General features: G+C 46.4%; 1 protein-coding gene across 4 annotated transcripts; it reads left to right on the top strand.

Moving 5' to 3' along the window:
* Window positions 1–8,109: 8,109 nt before the first annotated feature.
* PRKAB1 (protein kinase AMP-activated non-catalytic subunit beta 1) lies at window positions 8,110–18,069 on the top strand. Of its 4 annotated transcripts, none has more exons than XM_031442813.2 (8): window positions 8,110–8,127; window positions 8,388–8,566; window positions 10,993–11,156; window positions 12,346–12,439; window positions 12,712–12,826; window positions 14,902–15,038; window positions 16,413–16,481; window positions 16,697–18,069. In XM_031442813.2, the coding sequence occupies exons 2-8, from the start codon at window positions 8,408–8,410 to the stop codon at window positions 16,772–16,774; spliced, it is 816 nt and encodes a 271-aa protein (XP_031298673.1). In that variant the 5' UTR covers window positions 8,110–8,127; window positions 8,388–8,407; the 3' UTR covers window positions 16,775–18,069. The 4 variants fall into 4 exon arrangements, with proteins under 4 accessions (XP_031298673.1, XP_031298672.1, XP_031298671.1 ...); XM_031442812.2 differs by having other exon boundaries at window positions 8,122–8,208; XM_031442811.2 differs by lacking the exon at window positions 8,110–8,127 and having other exon boundaries at window positions 8,134–8,566.
* Window positions 18,070–18,334: the final 265 nt, after the last annotated feature.

Below are 18,334 nucleotides of genomic sequence, written 5' to 3' on the forward strand. Positions count from 1 at the left end.
AGTGACAAAAAAAATGGCTACAGCAAAATGAGTTTACTTGTTCATATAATTGAAAAATTCCAGGGATGGCTTCAGGTATGGCTGGATCTTGGTGCTCAGCATTATTAAGAGCTTTTCCCTATTTCTCAGCTTCAACTTCTTGAGAACACTTTGGTTTCATAGTGGCACAGTGGCTGCCAGCAGCTTCAGATTTCTTCCTACCAGCTAAGCAATGCCTGTGGAAATAAAGTAACTCTTCTGTAATAGATACAAGGGAAAAAAAGTTTCATTTTGAAATAATGCGCAATTGATTCAAAGCAGGAACCAAACCATCAGAATGCATGCCAGCCTTTAAGGAACAAGTGTGGCCACCCTTTCCAGCACAAATTGATGCTGTGGCCAAGGGTGTGTGGTACCCTCTTTGGCTAGAACTGGGTCACAATTCAGCCAGCGGAACTGAGGGTGAAGTCATCTCCACACAAACTTTACGGATTGAGGGTGTGAGAAGGGTGGTTTCCCAAAGGAAAACTAAAGTGTTTTTACCAGAAGGAGAGACAGGTGCTGAGCAGAGGAAAAAAACAACCACTGTCTGCATTAAACAGGCTGCTGCTTACTATGCCTGTCACAAGCAGTCTAAAAGTCATTTAATAGCTTTTCAAACAATTTCCCCATTCTGTTGTCACTCTCATCCATTTCCTCATCCAACCAGGATTGACAGAGCACCTGTTCAACCATAGAAACTGTTTGGAGATTCCAATAGGATAAAGAGAGACCCCCTGGGAAGTGTTCACAGGCCAGTGGGGAACAGGCTCACATAGAAACAATAGGAAGGGAATGTGAGAGTGCTAAGACAGGGAGGAACAGTGTGATGCAGTCACTGTGGAGGAGGGAGCACTGGCTGGACCCAAGGGGCAAAGCCTCAGAGAGGTGTCCCTGACCCCCTGCTCTGTGCGTTGCTAAGGCTGATACGGCTACAGCCCTTGAAGTGGCCCTGTCTTTGCCCACAAGTTATGGGCAGAAGCAGATGCAGACATAAAATCGCTGACCTCAGCTCCTGGATCAGCAGAGTATCTTTGGCCCACACCAGGACAGCTGCATTCAGCAAAACAGCATTATGAATGTATCTTGATACATATCCCTAGCTCTGGGCTTCTAAATATAAGAGACAGTTTGGGGCCACTGATTACATACATATATATATATTCTAAGACAGCATCCACATTCATTAGTTATTACCGATCCTTAAAAAAATACTCATGGATGTTGAATATTTGAGCCTGGGGAGTTACCCTATAAAAACAGGTCCCTGAACCGAGACACTTTGAATTCTGATTTGACAAATGCAAACATGCCTGATACCCAGGCACCCCGCAAGCATCGTCCCTAGAAACACCGCAGAAGGAAGGATGCCCTTTGCAGTAGACGCTGACTGGTTATTTGTTCCAATAGAGATTGATTTATCAGGAGTCAGAAGAGGGAAGTACGAAGTTGCCTTTGTGTGTTTTTTTGTGTCAGGCATCTGGGTCTCATTTTGTGTACTGGTTCCAAACTTCAGACAAGCGGCCAGGTCAAATCTGATGATCCAGTCAAAACATTTTCATCTCTCTTCCTGTCGGAGTGCACACTTCCCAGTCCCAGTTCACAGTTGTAGACTCAAACAAGGACAGTGCTTAGAACAGTGCTATGTATGCAGTAAGTACCCTACAAGCATTAACTACTATTATTGTTATGGAATCTGCAGCCACTTAAAAAATGAGGGAGCTCAATATGTGCTGACGTGGAGAGAGACACTAAGGGGGAAAAGTTCCAATGGTGTCAGCTTTTTAAAGGAGAGAAATATAAGCAAATACTTTTCCTGGAAAAAAAATATATACAATGATAACAAAATGTGCCCCCAAAGAGTATACAAGAAACTCACAACAGGTTATTTTGCGAGAAAAGATATAGGGGTATCGGGGAAAGGGTGAAGGGAATTGTTTTTTATTCAATACCTCCTATACTACTAGAAGTTTTCACTATGTTCATTCATACTGAAAAATACATGGAGGGAGGGTATAGCTCAGTGGTGGAGTGCATGCTCAGTATGCACAAGGTCCTGGGTTCAATCCCCAGGACTTCTATTTTAAAAATAGAGAAAATACAGACATTTAATTTTTTTGGAAGACTGCGGCAACATTTCTCATTGCTCTTTATTGCCACCTAGGGGTGGCTAGAGGCATTGCCTGCTGTTATCCTCATTCACTATTTAATAAGTGATCCCACCTTCTTGATTTAGAATCTTAACCAAGTGATTCACAGCCTCCAACCTTCAGATGTTAATGAGTTTGGTAACAATAAAAAACATGGGTCCATAGCTGTAAAAGTCAGTATGATGCTCAAAAACAAAACAAAAGCAAAACAAAACAAAAAGCCCAGGCTAGTTTGCTCTCCTTCTCTGAATGACCATTCCAGCTTTGTATTTATAATCTTGATCAGCCTGACCCCATATGATCTTACCCCTTACCCAGTGGTCTATCCACAATGCCTACATTTCTACATCAGTCTGGTTGCCTGCATTTGAATACTGGTTCCAGAACTTCAGAGCTGTGTGACCTTGAGCATGACACTTCACCTCTCTGAGCTTCAGTTTCTTCATCCGTAAACTACAAGTGATAACAGCAGTAGGACTGCTGGGGTGGAGGGATTACGAGTTGATCTGTCAAGCACAATGCCAGGCACATAATGGGGCTTGATAAACAATTTTCACTGGTTAACACCTATAGTCTTCAAACCTCAACTTAACTGCTGCTTCTTCCAGGAAGCCTTCATTGACCTCCTGGCTAAGTCACATCCCTCTCACTAGGTCACATTTCTTCCTAGCATTTATCACAGATAACTACTGGATGATTGTTTGCTTAGCGTTTCTCTTCCCTTCCAGATCTAAGCACCATGAGCACAGAGCCTGGGTCTGGTTTTTGCCCATCATTCTAACCCCAGTGCCTACCACAGTGCCTGGCAGAGAGTAGTTGTGCCATATGCAATTATTGATAAAGAAATGAATTGATGAAGTTAGACAACTGAAGTCCTCTTAAAAAACTGGTGTTAACTAGAACGAGTGCCATGACTAGGTTCCGATGGGCTGAGTCACATGTGTCATGAGACACAGCGGGAGAACCTGGGGTGGAGGGGGTTACCCTGCAAGATGGTTTGCACGAAGTGACCTGGAAAAAGGGTAGCTGTACAACTCTACCATGTCACCTAGGACCAACCTTAGTTGTTTTCTTTTTAATTGAGGTGAAATTCACATAACATAAAATTAACCATCTTGAAGTGTACAACTCAGTGACATTTAGCACATTTTCAGTGTCATGCAATCACCATCTATATTGAGTTCCAGAACATTTTCAGCCCCAAAAGGAAAACCCTGTACTCATTAAGCAATCATTCACCATTCCCTCTTCCCTCCGCCCCTGGCAACAACCAAACTGCCTTCTATTTCTACGGTTTTGCCTATTCTGGACATTTTCCATAAATGGAGTCATATATTATGTGGTTTTTCTGTGTCTAGCTTCCTGCACTTAGTGTGATGCTTTCAAGGTTTATCCATGTGTATCATATATCAGTACTACATTCCTTTTGATGGCTGAATAATACTCCACTGCATGGATACACTTGGATACACTACAGTGTGTTTATCCACTTATCTGTTGATAGAGATTTGCTTTATTTCCACCTTCTGGGTATTGTGAATGATGCTGTCTGATCCTGTTTTTCAAGCATCCATGGTATGTCAGATCATGAAGGATAAAATATCACAGTGCCCTGGACAAGACACCAGGACACAGGGTGCTAACCATGGCGGACAACCACTAACTTCTTCTGTGATTCAGCAAGCCCTTTCACCTCCTCAGCTATAACCTAAGAGGTGGTGCCAGGATTTTTGTGCAAGCAGTTTATTTGGAAGATGATTCCGAGTATTTATTTGGGAGATGATCCCAAGAAGTGATAAAGGAAAGAAAGGAAGAAGGCCGATAGACTCCTTGTACAGTTACAATCAAGTTACTTTTGTGGGCAAGCAGGGTTCAATTCCATTGGAGACTCTGAGATACTGTGTGGAACACATCTTAGAGTCATCCCACCCAAGGGTCAAGGGAGCTGGGGTATCTATCCACCAACTCCTGTCTGTCACTGGAGGCTGGAGGCTGCTCAAAGGCTGTCCACTCTCTGGCCTCCCCCCCCCCCCCCCGTGCAAGCCCGGAATGCTCCAGAAAGCTCTCAGAGAGTCACATGTGCTCACAGTAGGAAGCTTTGAGCACGCACAGGAGGATGCATGCAGAGAGGGTGCAGCGATTGTGAACAGTGTATGTTACAGGGATTATCAAACCCTCATGCCCTGGGAGCTCACATTTTAAAGAGATGAGACAAATCCAGACTTTTTTCTTAAATCTTAGTTAAATCTTTGCCCAAAAACTGCCTTAGTTGGTCTGGCATCCTCTTGGCAAGTGGGAAGGGTGGACATCCTTTTCTCCTTCATTCCTTCAAAGCTTCTTGAAAGAAGATGGAATTGATTCAGGGTGAACTTTATTATGACAGATGTATTATCTCGAGCTGAGCACTTTTCTCCTTTAAGCTTCAGTTTACTCTGTAACTGAAGTGGAGGGCTTTTTGTTTTGTTTTTATTTATTTAATGGAGGTACTGGGGACTGAACCCAGGATCTCTTGCATGCTAAGCACACACTCTACCATTGAGCTATTACCCTCCCCACTTAAGTTTTTTCTTTTAAAAAAATCTTTTTATTGAAAATAAAATAAAAAGACAGGAAATCACACAAAAGAAATGTATAGCTTATTAAATTATTGCAAGGCAAACGCTTTAATAACCACCACCCAGGTCAAACAATAGAATTTTGCTAAATACCCCACAAGTCACAAAGTGAGGCTTTTTGCCAATTATGGTCTCTTGGGGAGTTTTGACTCCTGAAATTTGCACATGTGTATTTTTCTGATTGGCTGAATTCTAAAATTCAGCCCTACCCCCAAACTCTATGAGACTGTAAAATTTACATCAATCATGTGAATCAGATAACATTACTCCCAAATATAAATCCTCCTATGAATTCCCACTGCCTTGGAATAAAATCCAGAATGTTCTCTGTGACTAACAAAGCCCAAAAGGATCAAACTTATCCCTGCTTCCTGATACACTCCAGCCACAAATTGTGCCCCTATGTTTCTTTAGCATATGAAGTTCATACCTACCCCAGGACCTCTGCACTTGTATTTTCCCTCTGCCTGAAATGCTCCTCCCCAAACTCTTCTCCCATCTGACTCATTCTTGTCATTGAGGTCTCAGTTCAATTGTCATCTCCTCAGGGAAGCCCTCCATGACCACCTCATCTAAAGTAGTACCCCTGCCACTCACATAATTCCATATTGTTTTCTTCATAGCAGTAATCATTCTGTAATTACCCGGCTTATTTACTTGTTTGCTTGTTTATATATCTGCCTGCCACCAGGGTCCCTTCAGCTTTGCAAAGGGATAAACATGTCTGTCCTGTTATTCCTTTATCCCCACGGCAAAGCCTGGCATATATTGGTTCTCCATAAATATTTGTGGACTGAATACCATAGAATGAACTCATTTTACTTCTGTGCCGATGACTCTCCATCACAACGGCATTTGCATCTCAGTGGGGAGAGAACACAGAGATGTCTAGCGAGAATAGATGGACACATCTGCCAAACACTGTCAGTGTTATTTACACCGGTTAGGTAAATTTCAGAAAGCCTGATGGAAATCCAGGTAAGCCAACTAAAAGCAAGCTTATAATTCTATTCCAACAGCTCGCACTCATCAGAGCCTCAGTCAGCTTGGGCTGCCATAAAAAAAGTATCAGCGAGTGGGTGGCTTAAACAACAGAAATTTATTTTTCCACAGTTCTGGAGCCTGGAAGTCCAAGATCAAGGTTTTGGCAGGGTTGGGTTTCTGGTGAGAGCTCTCTTCCTGGCTTGCAGGTGGCTATTTGGTCCTCACACGGTCTTTCCTCTGAGTGTGCATGGAGAGAAAGAATGAGACAGAGCAGGAGAGAAATCTGGTCTCTCTCTCCTTTAAGAATGCTAATCCTGTCAGATCAGGGCCCCTCCCTTATGACCTCACCTGACCTTAATTACCTCCTAAAGGTTATCCGCTGGCCTGGCTTAAGTCCCATCTGGGCTTCGCTAGGACCCCTTGCCTGCCTGGATTGCTGTCTTTGTGGGTCTGTTTCCACCTCTATTCTATGGTGGAACCACATCTTTATTATTATTTTTGTCTTTAAAAAATGTTTTTAAATGATAAAAGTAGTACATTCTTGCAGTAGAAAATATTTCAAGCAGTAAACTAAAAAGTGAAAATCCCCTATCTGTTCCTGTTTCCAATCTGACTCCTATCCCAAGAGGGAACCACTATTAACAGCATGTTATATCTCTTTCCAGAACTTTCCATTTGCAAGCCTAATGATGCTAAAAAAAAAAAAATGCTAACGTTTACTGAATGCTTACTAAGAGTCAGGTGCTATGCTGAGCACTTCTCGTGCGTGTTCTCAATTAGTTCACAAAACAAGCCTGTAAGGTAGGTGTTATTTTTATTCCCCACTTCACAAAGGAGGTAACCAGGTGACAGCCACTCAGTGGAAAAGCCAGAATTTGCCCAGGCAGGCTGACTTCAGAGCTCTTGCTCTATTGTTGCCGCTTGCTTTTGGGATTTGGAATGTCACAGACACTTCTCCATAGTTACCCATATAATTCTGTTTCCTCCTTTTAAAAAGTTGCTCAGTATTCTATAAGATGAATGTATTTAATTCATTTAACCATTCTCCTACTGACAGACTTTTTAGGATTTCACAGTTTTTCCTTATTTTATAAAATCTAAGATTGCAGTAATTGTAAGAAGCATCTTGTTTCAGAGAGATTAAAAAGTGAAATCAAATGTGCACCTTAGAATTAATGTATTATGGCACTAGAAACAATGCTGCAAACGAACATGCTTGCATATAATTTTCATGTGTGTATTCTGTAGAAGTTTCCTCGAAGTTAAAATTGTGGACCAAAATGAAGTTGTATTTTTTATTTTGATAGATACTGCCGAATTCCTTTCCAGGAGACTGTGTCTTAGTCGTGTGTCTCGCATTTACTTTGCACGGTGTCTGGCACTATGTAGGTATTAAATAAATGTTCAGTGGACAAAATGCATGACTAAGCCCAGCAAATGCAAGGCATTTTGAGATACTCACATGCAAACACACAGACGTGCACGCACACCACACCACTACCACCAAAAATCATAGCAGTGACTAACAGGTGAGAAGATTAAAATATTTTAGTACCACGTATGTACACTTCCTGCTGAGGCACCGGCTGTAGTAAATGGCAAACGCTATTAAATAAATGCATTTTATGCAGAATGATGTGTTCAAAGTGATTTTTAAATATCTTTCAAAATTACCTATGGAAAGGCTGAGCACTCAATTTTTTGACAATACACCAGTAACTCCTGCAGGATTTTTACAACCCCCAAGCTACTAGATGCGAGAAATTTCCAGAGATCTTATGGTCGGTCATTTTCTCAAACACCTGCAAGACTGCCTGCATCAGGATCACCTGGAGTGCTTATTAAAATGCAGACCCCACGCCAGAGTTTCAGAATCATAATTTCTGGGGATTAGGGGCAGGTGAATCCGCATTTTAAACAGGCACTCCAGGTGATTCTGAGGCACTCAAAGGCGTGAGAGCTAGCGCATTAAAGGGCTTTAAGAAAAGCAGTCTCTTAATTAGGTTGCCCTTTAAAACGACCCCTTCGGCAGTAAAGTGTAGAATCAAGTGGAAGTGGGCAAAACTATCCAAGTTACCTAACACCATCACTCGTCCCAGCTCTGGGAGAGCAGCCCAGGTGGCCCGCACGCTTCTGCGCCCCCTGCCGGCCTTCAGCAGCCTAGTCCTAGGCCGGCCGGAGCGGCCGACTGCGACTGCGCGCGCCGAAGCCTACCGGGGCCGTCCGGGGAGCTTGCGATCGCGTGAACTTAGACCGGAAACGGAAGTGAGATCGAATTTGCCTCTCGCGCTTCTCCGGCAGCTGCTACCCGGAGCTTCGCGGGCCCCGCGGACTTGCCGAAGTGCCGGAAGCGGAAGTTGGTAAGAAGAGGTGGAGGAGTTGTTGGCAAAGTGTCGGGTGTCTTAGCGCTCGGCGGGTTCGCGCCGCGGCTGCCTGAGCAGGTAAAGCGCGACTGTGAGACCTCGCCAGCGTTGCAGACCCGGCTGAAGCCGAATCCCGGCCCGAAGCCTAGCCTTGAGGGGTGTGGTACCCGGCGCTCCGACTCTTTCCTAGGGTCCTGGTGGAGGTCCCGGGAGTCCCGTGTCCCTTCCCTGAAGTGAGGCCCGGTCCGGCTTCCCAGTATCCCCGTAGACCCCAGCCATGGGCAACACGAGCAGCGAGCGTGCAGCGCTGGACCGGCAGGGCGGCCACAAGACGCCCCGAAGAGACAGCTCGGGGGGCTCCAAAGATGGGGACAGGCCCAAGATCCTGATGGACAGCCCCGAGGACGCCGACCTCTTCCACTCCGAGGAAATCAAGGTAACGGAGGTGGGGGACTCTGGTTTCCTTTGACTCATGTTGAGATCTGTACTCCACCACAAGCCCTCTAAATCGTCAGAAGTGGGAGGGAGGTGATACTTAAAAGTCAAATGGCCCTGTAAGAGCCCTCCTCGCACCCCAGGAACCTGTGTCTAATTACCGATATGAGAAAGTCACCCTGAGGGAGAAGGAATCCACTTCGTTTAACATCATTAAGGAAAAGGCAGCTCTGGGACAGGTTCAGATTCTTAATTAAGATCATGGAGCTAGCAGTAATTGAGCTCCAGCCTCTGCTTTTCTCTTAGGTATAATTAATTTCACAGCTTTGAGAACTCTTCGTCGTGTTTACATAGAGTGACGCTTTTTGTAATAGTTTTGCAGTTTACTGTCAGTTTTGGAGGTGAACCAGAACACGTGTGCGGTGAAAGTAGAGTTGACTGCAACTCTGGCTGCAGTTGCCTGAGGTCTTAAGTTCTGCCGGAAACTTGCGCTTCGCCCTTTAAAGCAGGCGTAGAAAAATAATTTGACTTCTAGAGGTCAGTGGGCAAGTGAAGTGTCAGTCTGAAGGAGCAGCCAGCTGCTTCTCTCTCCTATTGTTTAAATGTGACAATATTTTAAGCAGGCCAAAGCAAACATTTGGGCAGGCCACACTTGGGCACCCTGCTTCAGTCTGCAGAAACTCTGAAACGATTCTTGATTCCTATTTCAGCCACTTAACTGCTCACCACCTATTGTGGTCTGTGTTCCTAGGGGCAGGGCCCAGTCCCAGGAGAGTGATTCTGGCAGCTGATATGTATGTGGTATATCCTAAAAGACGAAATAAAATAAAGAACTAACTCCTTAAAGGACTGCACAACAAAGTAGGTTTAGGAAAGATGACCCTCCCACCCCTTTGTTCTGTCTTGGTATCTGATTGCCTGTTAATCATTGTCCATTAGGCTAATTGCCTGGCGCTTCATCCCAGCTGTACTCACTTTTTCTCACGACATTGGGCTGGGTGATCATGTTATTATCTTAATTCCTCACCTGGGTCTTGCATTTGTGGCTTAACTGTATAAAGCGTCTGCTTTTACTTGGCCCTCCAGCCTGTGAGTTCAACATGTTTTCTGAATTTGTTGCATCCCTGAAGCTGTGTGCCAGGTGAACTTTGGAATCCTGTTTCTCCAATGACTTGACATCCCTCCCCCCACGGAAAGAATTTTTGTCCCAAGGTCATCTGTTTAAGACACCCTACGAATCAAACTACTTCAATAAGTATTTGTTGGGTTTTTGCCATTTCAAAATTCTTACAAAAAATGTTAAGCATGCAGATGGTCTATGTAGAATGATTTTAAATTCCATTATCATTTCCTCAGGAGTTACTGAAATGATGTAGGAGATACACTGAACTGAATGTCCCATGCAAAAAAGAAAAGAAAAGAAAAGAAAGGCATGGATTCTTTTAACTACACTATTAACTATCACCATTTTGGCTCTGGTTGGTTATTACACCCTCAGTGGAAAGTGATTCCAGTCTGTTATTCTTTAATCTGTAGATATTGTTAAAGCTCAAAGAAGGCAGGTATCTTTTAAATGGGCTCATGTTAGTATTTGAAATAAAGGTGCTGGAAGCCTGCTCAAGACCTTTGAGAGTCTGTCCCAGCCTGAAACTCCTGCTTTTTTTTTTAGCTTTTTTTTTTTTAAAGTCTTTGACTTCTTAAAAAAATAAGTAAACCTAAAGTCTTTGACTTCTGACTCAGAAAAATGTAAGAAATCCAAAACCCCATATATTTCACTGAGACAGATTTAGACATGTTTATTTCTCTTGTTCCTGAATGCGTCATTTATACAGCACTGCTCACACTAGAAGCTATTGTTTACCTAATGAGGGTCTGCGTCTTATTTAGCTTTCTCCCTAGTGCATGGACAGCACTAAGTGAATAGTTTTTCCCTTCCTCAGAACCTGGATTTGCCAGTTTTCAACTTGGCAGTTCTGGAATTGTCCCTAATACATTTTCATGTACTTCAAATCTTGCTTAATGAAGGGAAGAAAATGACATGTATTAAGTCTAGTCTTGAATTCATTGCTGCCTTCTTCCAAGTGAGTTTTATAATTTCTCCTAGAATTGTGATGTAGGCCTCTTTAACCACAGCAGCAGTAGCAGTAGTAACGGCAACAGTAGCTACTGACTGTTAGGGTCATACACTGTGCAGAGCGTTTGACATGGACTGTCTCACTCACCCTTCACCACAACCTTAAATACTTACCTTTATTGTCTCTATTTTGCAAGTGGGGAAACTGAGGCACAGCTAATAAGTTACTGAGCTAGAATATTAACATAAGTAGTGACAGCTGCCTGTTTAGCGTGAATTGTCAGCACGAGGGTAACTGTCGTAGGGAGCTCCCTGATGGCTTCCTGTTGCTGAGTAAACCACTCTGTTTCTAGGCTCCAGAGAAGGAGGAGTTCCTGGCCTGGCAGCATGATCTGGAGGTGAACGGTAAAGCTCCTGCCCAGGCTCGGCCAACTGTATTTCGATGGACAGGGGGCGGGAAGGAAGTTTACTTATCTGGGTCCTTCAACAACTGGAGTAAACTGCCCCTCACAAGAAGGTAATTGCCTGGGGTGTGCATAGTCACGTGTTTTTATTAACCCAGGGATACCTGGGTTTCTCAATGATGCCTGTGGGTGACTAGAAGAGGATGTTTTCATAAAATAGATGCAGAATGGGAAAATAGTCTTGCGCAAGAGTTCACAGGGTTCAAATCTCACAGGCACGGAGTCTCCGGGTTTAGAGCACACTTAGGAGAAAACATCTCTCGGTTACGAGTGTTTGTTTCACAGACATCTTTCACTTCAGACGTTCCAGCTGTATGTGTAGACAGGAAGGACTTCTCCTTCAGAAGGAGAGAGCTCTGTTCCTGGTGCAGTGGAGGGAACACTGGGCCAAGTTGGGGTTTGAGCTGAGCCTCAGTATTCCTCTCTGGAGGAGGGGGTATTGGAGCAGATGATCTCCAAGCTTCCTTCTAACTTTGACTCTGTGTATTACTTTGTTTGAAAGGTACGTGTTATGTAGGCACCATTAGCAAGACTATAGTCAGACACCACATCAGGAACCCTAGCGTGGACTTCTGTCCCAAGTTGTCAGGGAAAAGCATCTTTACTACTAAGTACTTCGGGTGAACCAGATGGAGAAATCGTGCTCTGCTGGGTCCGGCCTGGTCGTTGTCAGGGAACTGCCTGCTTTCCCGGGGTATGGTTGATGTAGGAGGCAGCCACTCAGCCCAGTTGCAAGTCGGTACAAGTCGGGAACAGAACAATCAAATGAAAGAGATTTCCTGGAACCTTTTTAAAATAGTTACACGAGTTTCTTCAGAGAACTATTTGTGCATCCTGTTAAATCCATCCCCTCTCCTGCCCCAGGCAAATAACAGGGTAAAACTTAGCGAGCAGCTTGCTATTTATCTTTTGTTGCCATCAATCGAGAATGCCCGATGTTAATTTTGCACACAAGTTAAGGACAAATGCCTGTTTGCTGACCTTTTGATGGTAGGAACGTGGATTCTTGGTATTTGAGCAAGGCGAGTTTTCAAAGAAACCTCTTGCGTTGCCGCTTCCTGGTAGCTTTTCTAAATTGAGATCATTGTACTGAGTTGTCTAAATTGGTTTAAAATGTTTACTTCTCTTGCAGCTGAACTCTTGGTTTTATGTGGAAAGGTTTTGTTCGGTAGCTGGTTTTGCAAGTCAGGTGGGGAGAGTGGCCCACCCTGCTGACACCCTCTGCTTCCTTTGTCCTTGCAGCCACAATAACTTTGTAGCCATCCTGGATCTGCCCGAAGGAGAGCATCAGTACAAGTTCTTTGTGGACGGGCAGTGGACACACGACCCTTCCGAGGTACGCTTCCTCCCACCCTGGGTCCTCTGGCTCCACGCACAGTCCAGACAAACCACCTGCCCTTAGAGATGGTTGCCAGGTCCCTCTGTCACACTAATGGCTGAGCTAGATAGCAGTGCTCGTTGTCAGACACTTGGCAGACTTGACCGAGATAAGCAGGTTGTCTAGCCAGGAAGTGAGCCCTTCCAGCCGGGAACTTTCAAATCCTCTAGCGAACACCTCCAGAGACCATCAGCGTTACGATTTCTGCCTGTCTGTCTGTCTCTTCCCAGCCAATAGTAACCAGCCAGCTTGGCACAGTTAACAACATCATTCAAGTGAAGAAAACTGACTTTGAAGTATTTGATGCTTTAATGGTGGATTCCCAGAAGTGCTCCGACGTGTCTGGTATGAACAGTTACTTTCAACTGCGTGTGTGCAGGTGGGGGCTGTCCAGTCTTGAAATACGCGCGTCTCTCTTGCCTCTCCCTCTTGGCTGGAGCTGCCCAGTCAGGTGGACGTTTATTGCTCCCTAAAGAGCCACAAAACTGATTCCTAACTGTCTCAGGTCAGATCATTGAAATCTTGCCCCGAGGGAGCCGGAAGTCTTTTTTTTTTTTTTTTTTTTTTTTGGTCAGCTCCAGTATTGAGTAGGTCTGCCTGGTCACGGAGAACGGACAGTAGAAACAACCAGGACTTGATCTCATGCCAGGGCAGGGCCCAAGAGGCCCAGGAGAGTTGCTTTGGGTCAGTAAGGAGCCAGCACTGGGAAAGCATGCCAACTCCCTACCTGCTCACGACCTGCTCGGGGCGCCTGGAGAATTTGAGCCTGGCAGGTGAAATGTGGACACCTCAGTGACCTTGCCCATCACTGGTGTGGTCCATTAGCACCTTGTCAGCATCCCTTCAGGGGAGAAGGAGGCTCACCACCGGAAGCAGGCTACACAGCACAGCCTGCTCGGTACGGTCCTAGTAAAGCTCTCCCGTCTTCTGAGAGCCTTCCAGTTGTTGAGCTTTCAGTAAATTGCCTTCCATCTAAACCCACAGGAAGAAACTGGAAACATAATATGTACAATTCAGGGAGAAGGATGTACTGGAATCTAAAGCGTCAGCACCAGCTGCACTGCCCGTTCTTGCAGGGCTTTAAACAGTTACTGGACCCCTGTGGGAAGCAGGGAAGAGATTCGCTGGGGCCGCACCTGATTGGCTAACAAAATGAATTCAGTTCAGTTGATAGGATGATTCTTCATTGTCACCTGCCTGGGCCTGGAGGTTCTGCCCCCGGGATCTCTTATCTTTATCAGCTCAGAAATCACACTGGTAGACAGACCATGTGGCTGACAAGTCAGGTTATTGAGCGGAAATTGGAAATCCAAAAAATAGCATTCTTCAGTCTGGATAGCTAAGTGATCTTTTAGAGAAGCTATTTCTTTCTTACTCACATCGGTGGGAACTGGGGGATGGAAGAAATGCCCAGAAACCCCTTACTTGCTGATAAATGTAATCTCAGGCCACATACCAAAGCTTTAGTCAAGTTTCTGCGGCAGAGATCCCCTGGGGAAAGGAGAGTGACTCCTCGCTGTTGGTAAACCAGCCTCAGGCTCTCCGTGCCCTTTCTCATACTTAGACCCTCACTTTCTCAAAATACACATTTATTCCTAATGGCTCAGTTTTCTGCGCCAAGTGCTTTTCTAGTTTCCTGCTGTGATAGGGCTGGGTCAGGTGAGGGGAGCTGCCCCCCAGACGATGACGTGGAAGGAGTTGGCAGAGCCAGGCCATATCAGCTTTATCTGGACAGCACTCGTCTCGGGCGGCTGGACCCAACCCAGGTGGCCTTTGGATAACAGCTCAGTCAGTCCCTGCCAGCTGGCCAGACATCACTTAGTGAGCAGCCCCTGAGCTTACAAAACGCTACACTTCTAGAAGCTTCTTAATGTGCCTGTGTAACTGAGATAGTCAAGCAAGAGTTTGAAAGGAACCTGAGAGTGACAGGGGCGGAGAGCCTTTAGGGCTCGGGTTTTAGTTTTTTGTGGTGGTTTTAGTTTTGAAATGTGCCGGTGCCTCTGGATGAACGGGCCGCTTTCTGATCGGTTTTACTCTGGCTGGCGGTGCTCGTAACTGGGGCTTAGCCGAGGAAGCCTCTCTTGAAGCCGTGGGCTTCTTGGCGGTATTTGCCAGCCCGGCCTGACGCAGGAAGGAAGGGTTTTCCCACAGCAGCTTCCTGTGAGTCTGACCTAGACGGCTGCCATCCGCCACCAGGGCAGCTGAGTTCACTGCTGAATGTTATGCCTGTCACTGCAGTTTCAGAAGGGTTTTCTCATTGCCTTCGCTCTTCACCCTTGGGGCCTGAATATCCTTCCCAAGAAAATAAATCTGTGCTGGGGGAAGAAGAGACGGGGAAAACTAAATGACGCCATGAATTAAGTGAAACTGCTCCCAGAACTCCTAGTTTTCAGAGGAAATGTCTTGTCACCGTTTCCCAGCAGAGCTCTCCAGTTCCCCGCCAGGACCCTACCACCAGGAGCCGTACGTCTCAAAACCAGAGGAACGGTTCAAAGCCCCACCCATCCTCCCTCCTCACCTGCTCCAGGTCATCCTGAACAAGGACACAGGGATTTCTGTGAGTACCCAGACATCTGCCCAGACCATCTCTGCTGCTCCCCTTTCTGTCCACCCCTCGCAGAGCAGCTGGGGGAACGGTCAGTGTCGCCCAGCAGCATACCTGCCGGGCTCCGCCTCTGATGTGGGGGTGGGCTCCTGGCCACGTGTGCCTGGAGTGTGGGTGCTGCCTCCCCATCCCACAAAGCCTCTCTGAACTCTTCTTTCTCGCGTTCCATTCCTGCCTTAGCCCCATTCCTTTTACACTTCATGACAAAACAGACCCATCCCTTCTTGGTAAGCTGTGAAATGGAATTCCTCCTCTGGCTCCCGAATTTTAGAGTCTAGTTTAAATCACCAAATTACTTTCAGAAGCATCAGTATTCCTGGATCACAATTTGGGGTACATGTGTAACACACATTCCCCCGGGAAATTGATACTTGCAGAAAGAAGTGTGCCGCTCCTGGGTCCCAAAGAGCTCCCTACTACTCCTCATGGTTCATTTTCTGTCCCATTTAACCCAGACAGCCTGGTTGCCCCAGCTCTGGACTGTACAGCATAGCTGTAATTCTTGAGAATCTCGCTATTCTTCAGCCTTGTCCTGGCCACCACCTAAAAGGCACATACTTACAGGTGATAAGGTAACCGTGCTGCTGCTCTGGACGCCACGCGGAAGTGGGTACACACGTGCTGAGGCGAGGAGCTGAATGCACACAAGTGCAGGCGTGTTCCCTGGTGCCTCCCTGTCCTGGGGGCTCCAGGTTTCCCCCCTGGGTCAAGAGCGCCCCCAGCACACGCCTGACAGCGGAGCCAGCTTTCATCTACACCTTTTCTGTTATGAATCAACATTTATGAAATTGGGGCGTGTACATTGGAAGGAAAAAAAACCTGGATTTTTGGCTTAACAAATAGGAAGGTGTGGCAATACTGCGGGTCTTGTGTGGGCTTTTATAGAGTAATAGGTCTCTTCTCCACCCCTACTCCTGTGATCCGTTCATTCTTCAGGCTCCCTGCCTGAGTCTTACTGACATGAGTTTGTGATCAACTGCGCAGAAGCGTCGAGTATGCGTTGTATCTTCCTGCTTTCTCTAAAAGCACATTCACTAGGTGGCTTTCTTCTTGCCCTTCCTTCAGCAAGAGGACAGAGCTATGGCCCAGACTTTAGAGACGGCAGAGCCTGACCAGAGACACACCAGTGCACCCAGCAGGCACACACAGGGCTCCCCTTAGTTGGAGCATCAGGCACAACCCCTTACCTACCCTGTCGTGGACGAGCCCTTTCACTGCCCGGGAGCCTGCCTCCTTCCCTCTGATGTCCAGTGCTGTGAATCACACAGGAGAATCTGCTTGGTTCCGAAATCCTAAGTGCACACGTGTGCTTTTGTTCCCCCACAGTGTGATCCAGCTCTGCTCCCTGAGCCCAACCACGTCATGCTGAACCACCTTTATGCGCTTTCCATCAAGGTAAGGACACCCAAAGTGTGCTCAGAGGCCCCCTAGCAATGGGATCCTGCCGTATATACCTGAAGGGCAGCTTCCAGGACCTGACCCAGACCTGCAGTCTGGTTCCAAAGGCAGGCCCAGGGATCTGTTTTCATTAAGCCTTGATTCTCACGCTCTCTAAAATTTGAGCCTCCCAAATTAGTCCTGCCTTTGATGATTTCCGCCCTCTTCCTCAGGATGGAGTGATGGTGCTCAGCGCGACCCACCGGTACAAGAAAAAATACGTCACCACCTTGTTATACAAGCCCATATGAAGAGCTGGGAGCCGGCAGTGGGCCCCAGGGAACAGTTTGCACCACCATGCTCCACGCGTGCATGCTTCCCACTAGAAGGAATGGACTGCAAACTTGTCGTTTCACACTCTTTGTAAGACATTTCATACCTATCCTAGTCCGACTCGAAAGTTTGTTTGAGCAGCAGCTCCTGAAGCGCCTCGGTCTGTAACAGTCCTCGTGACACCCAGTGGCCGTGAGCCCTGGGACTCGTCGAGGCCGAGAACGGAGGCCGGGGGAGGCCAACTGTATGCGGCCCCACCCCGCAGTGCTGAGGACGGCCGCAGTCCTCAGTGTGTATCCTCTGAATCATGGAGATTTTTCTTAAGCCAAAAACGAACACCAGCTACTTCATTAGTGAAAATCTGGGAAGCAGGGACCGAGGCTGCACAGAATTTCTCATCGAGGGTGTGTGTGTGTGTAATGACTTGTCTCTGCTGAGGCCTGGCTGTGGACCAGGAGGATGGCGTTGGTCCTGCCTGTCCTCTGAAATCAAAGCAATAGAATGTCTTCTATTCTCTGCTCAAGGGAGGCAGAATTCCTATAGAAATTAGAACCTGTCTGATTTCCAGATGAAGTTTTAATGATTGTTTCTTACACTTCTGTGCACTAAGTTTTATTTTGTTTTGTTTTTAAACCAGAGGTGGCTGGCCAAACAGCCTTAGGGCAATTTTAAAATCACCCCCGAGTGGACCTAGATCATGTGACCTATTCTCAGCAATAATCTGTTCTCGGAACAGACTTTGAAAACTGCGGCCAGATTTCTCCATTAACCAGGATGGACCTGAGGACTGACCGCTGTTAGCCGGGAGGCGGTCTGGCTTGTTATTTGAATCATAATGAGGTGACAGTGTTACGGAGAAAACCGCAGAGGCGCCTGCCCTAGCCTGTGCCGCCTTTCTCAGGATCCCTGTCCCTGCTCAGCAGAGAAGGCTGTAGCCATTGCTGTTGCTTATTCTGGAAGGAAATTAGAACTTGCAGCAGCCTTCTGAATTTGTGTCAGGAAGACATCCTTTGGACCAAAGCAAATCTCTACGCATGGCTTGGTTTCCAGGGAGATGCCAGAGACAGGCCATTAGCGAGGTTCCTGTCCCCGAGTCGGCAGAAGCCATCATTACGCCCTGTGTTCCTGCTGGGCGACCGAGGAACAAGCTCCCTGGTTTCCAGTATTTATTTGGTAAACCTGAATCTGGGACACCCTTTTCTGTTACTGTTTCCAAAACACTGAATTAGTGCCACCTTGACGTACAGGTTTCAATAAAGCTTTTTAAAGATAATGGACATGTGCTTGGAGGAAGCTTTGTTTCTGCGCAGTCACGTGGAGAAGAGACTGCAGCTCTGCCCGAGGTGTATTCAGTGCAGTGCTTTCGGTCTTTCACATCTTGGCACGCGTTGGAAGTGCTACCAGCCCCGTGGCACTCTGGGGTGAGTGGACAGGAGAGCCCCGCCACCTCTGGGCTGAGGGCCATTACTCCCTGACCTACTTTTCTGCACCCAGTCTAGAAGGCTATAAAGAGGCTGTGACAGTGAGCCCACTTGAAC

Source organism: Camelus dromedarius, chromosome 31 (assembly GCF_036321535.1).
Source record: "Camelus dromedarius isolate mCamDro1 chromosome 31, mCamDro1.pat, whole genome shotgun sequence".
Lineage (NCBI taxonomy): Eukaryota > Metazoa > Chordata > Mammalia > Artiodactyla > Camelidae > Camelus > Camelus dromedarius.

Excerpts from the sequence above, each read along its gene's own strand:
- PRKAB1 (XM_031442813.2), top strand. The coding sequence starts at position 8,408 with ATGGGCAACACGAGCAGCGAGCGTGCAGCGCTGGACCGGCAGGGCGGC. Across the intron at positions 12,440-12,711 it reads GGACACACGACCCTTCCGAG|CCAATAGTAACCAGCCAGCT; the intron begins GTACGCTTCCTC and ends GTCTCTTCCCAG. Across the intron at positions 12,827-14,901 it reads GAAGTGCTCCGACGTGTCTG|CAGAGCTCTCCAGTTCCCCG; the intron begins GTATGAACAGTT and ends ACCGTTTCCCAG.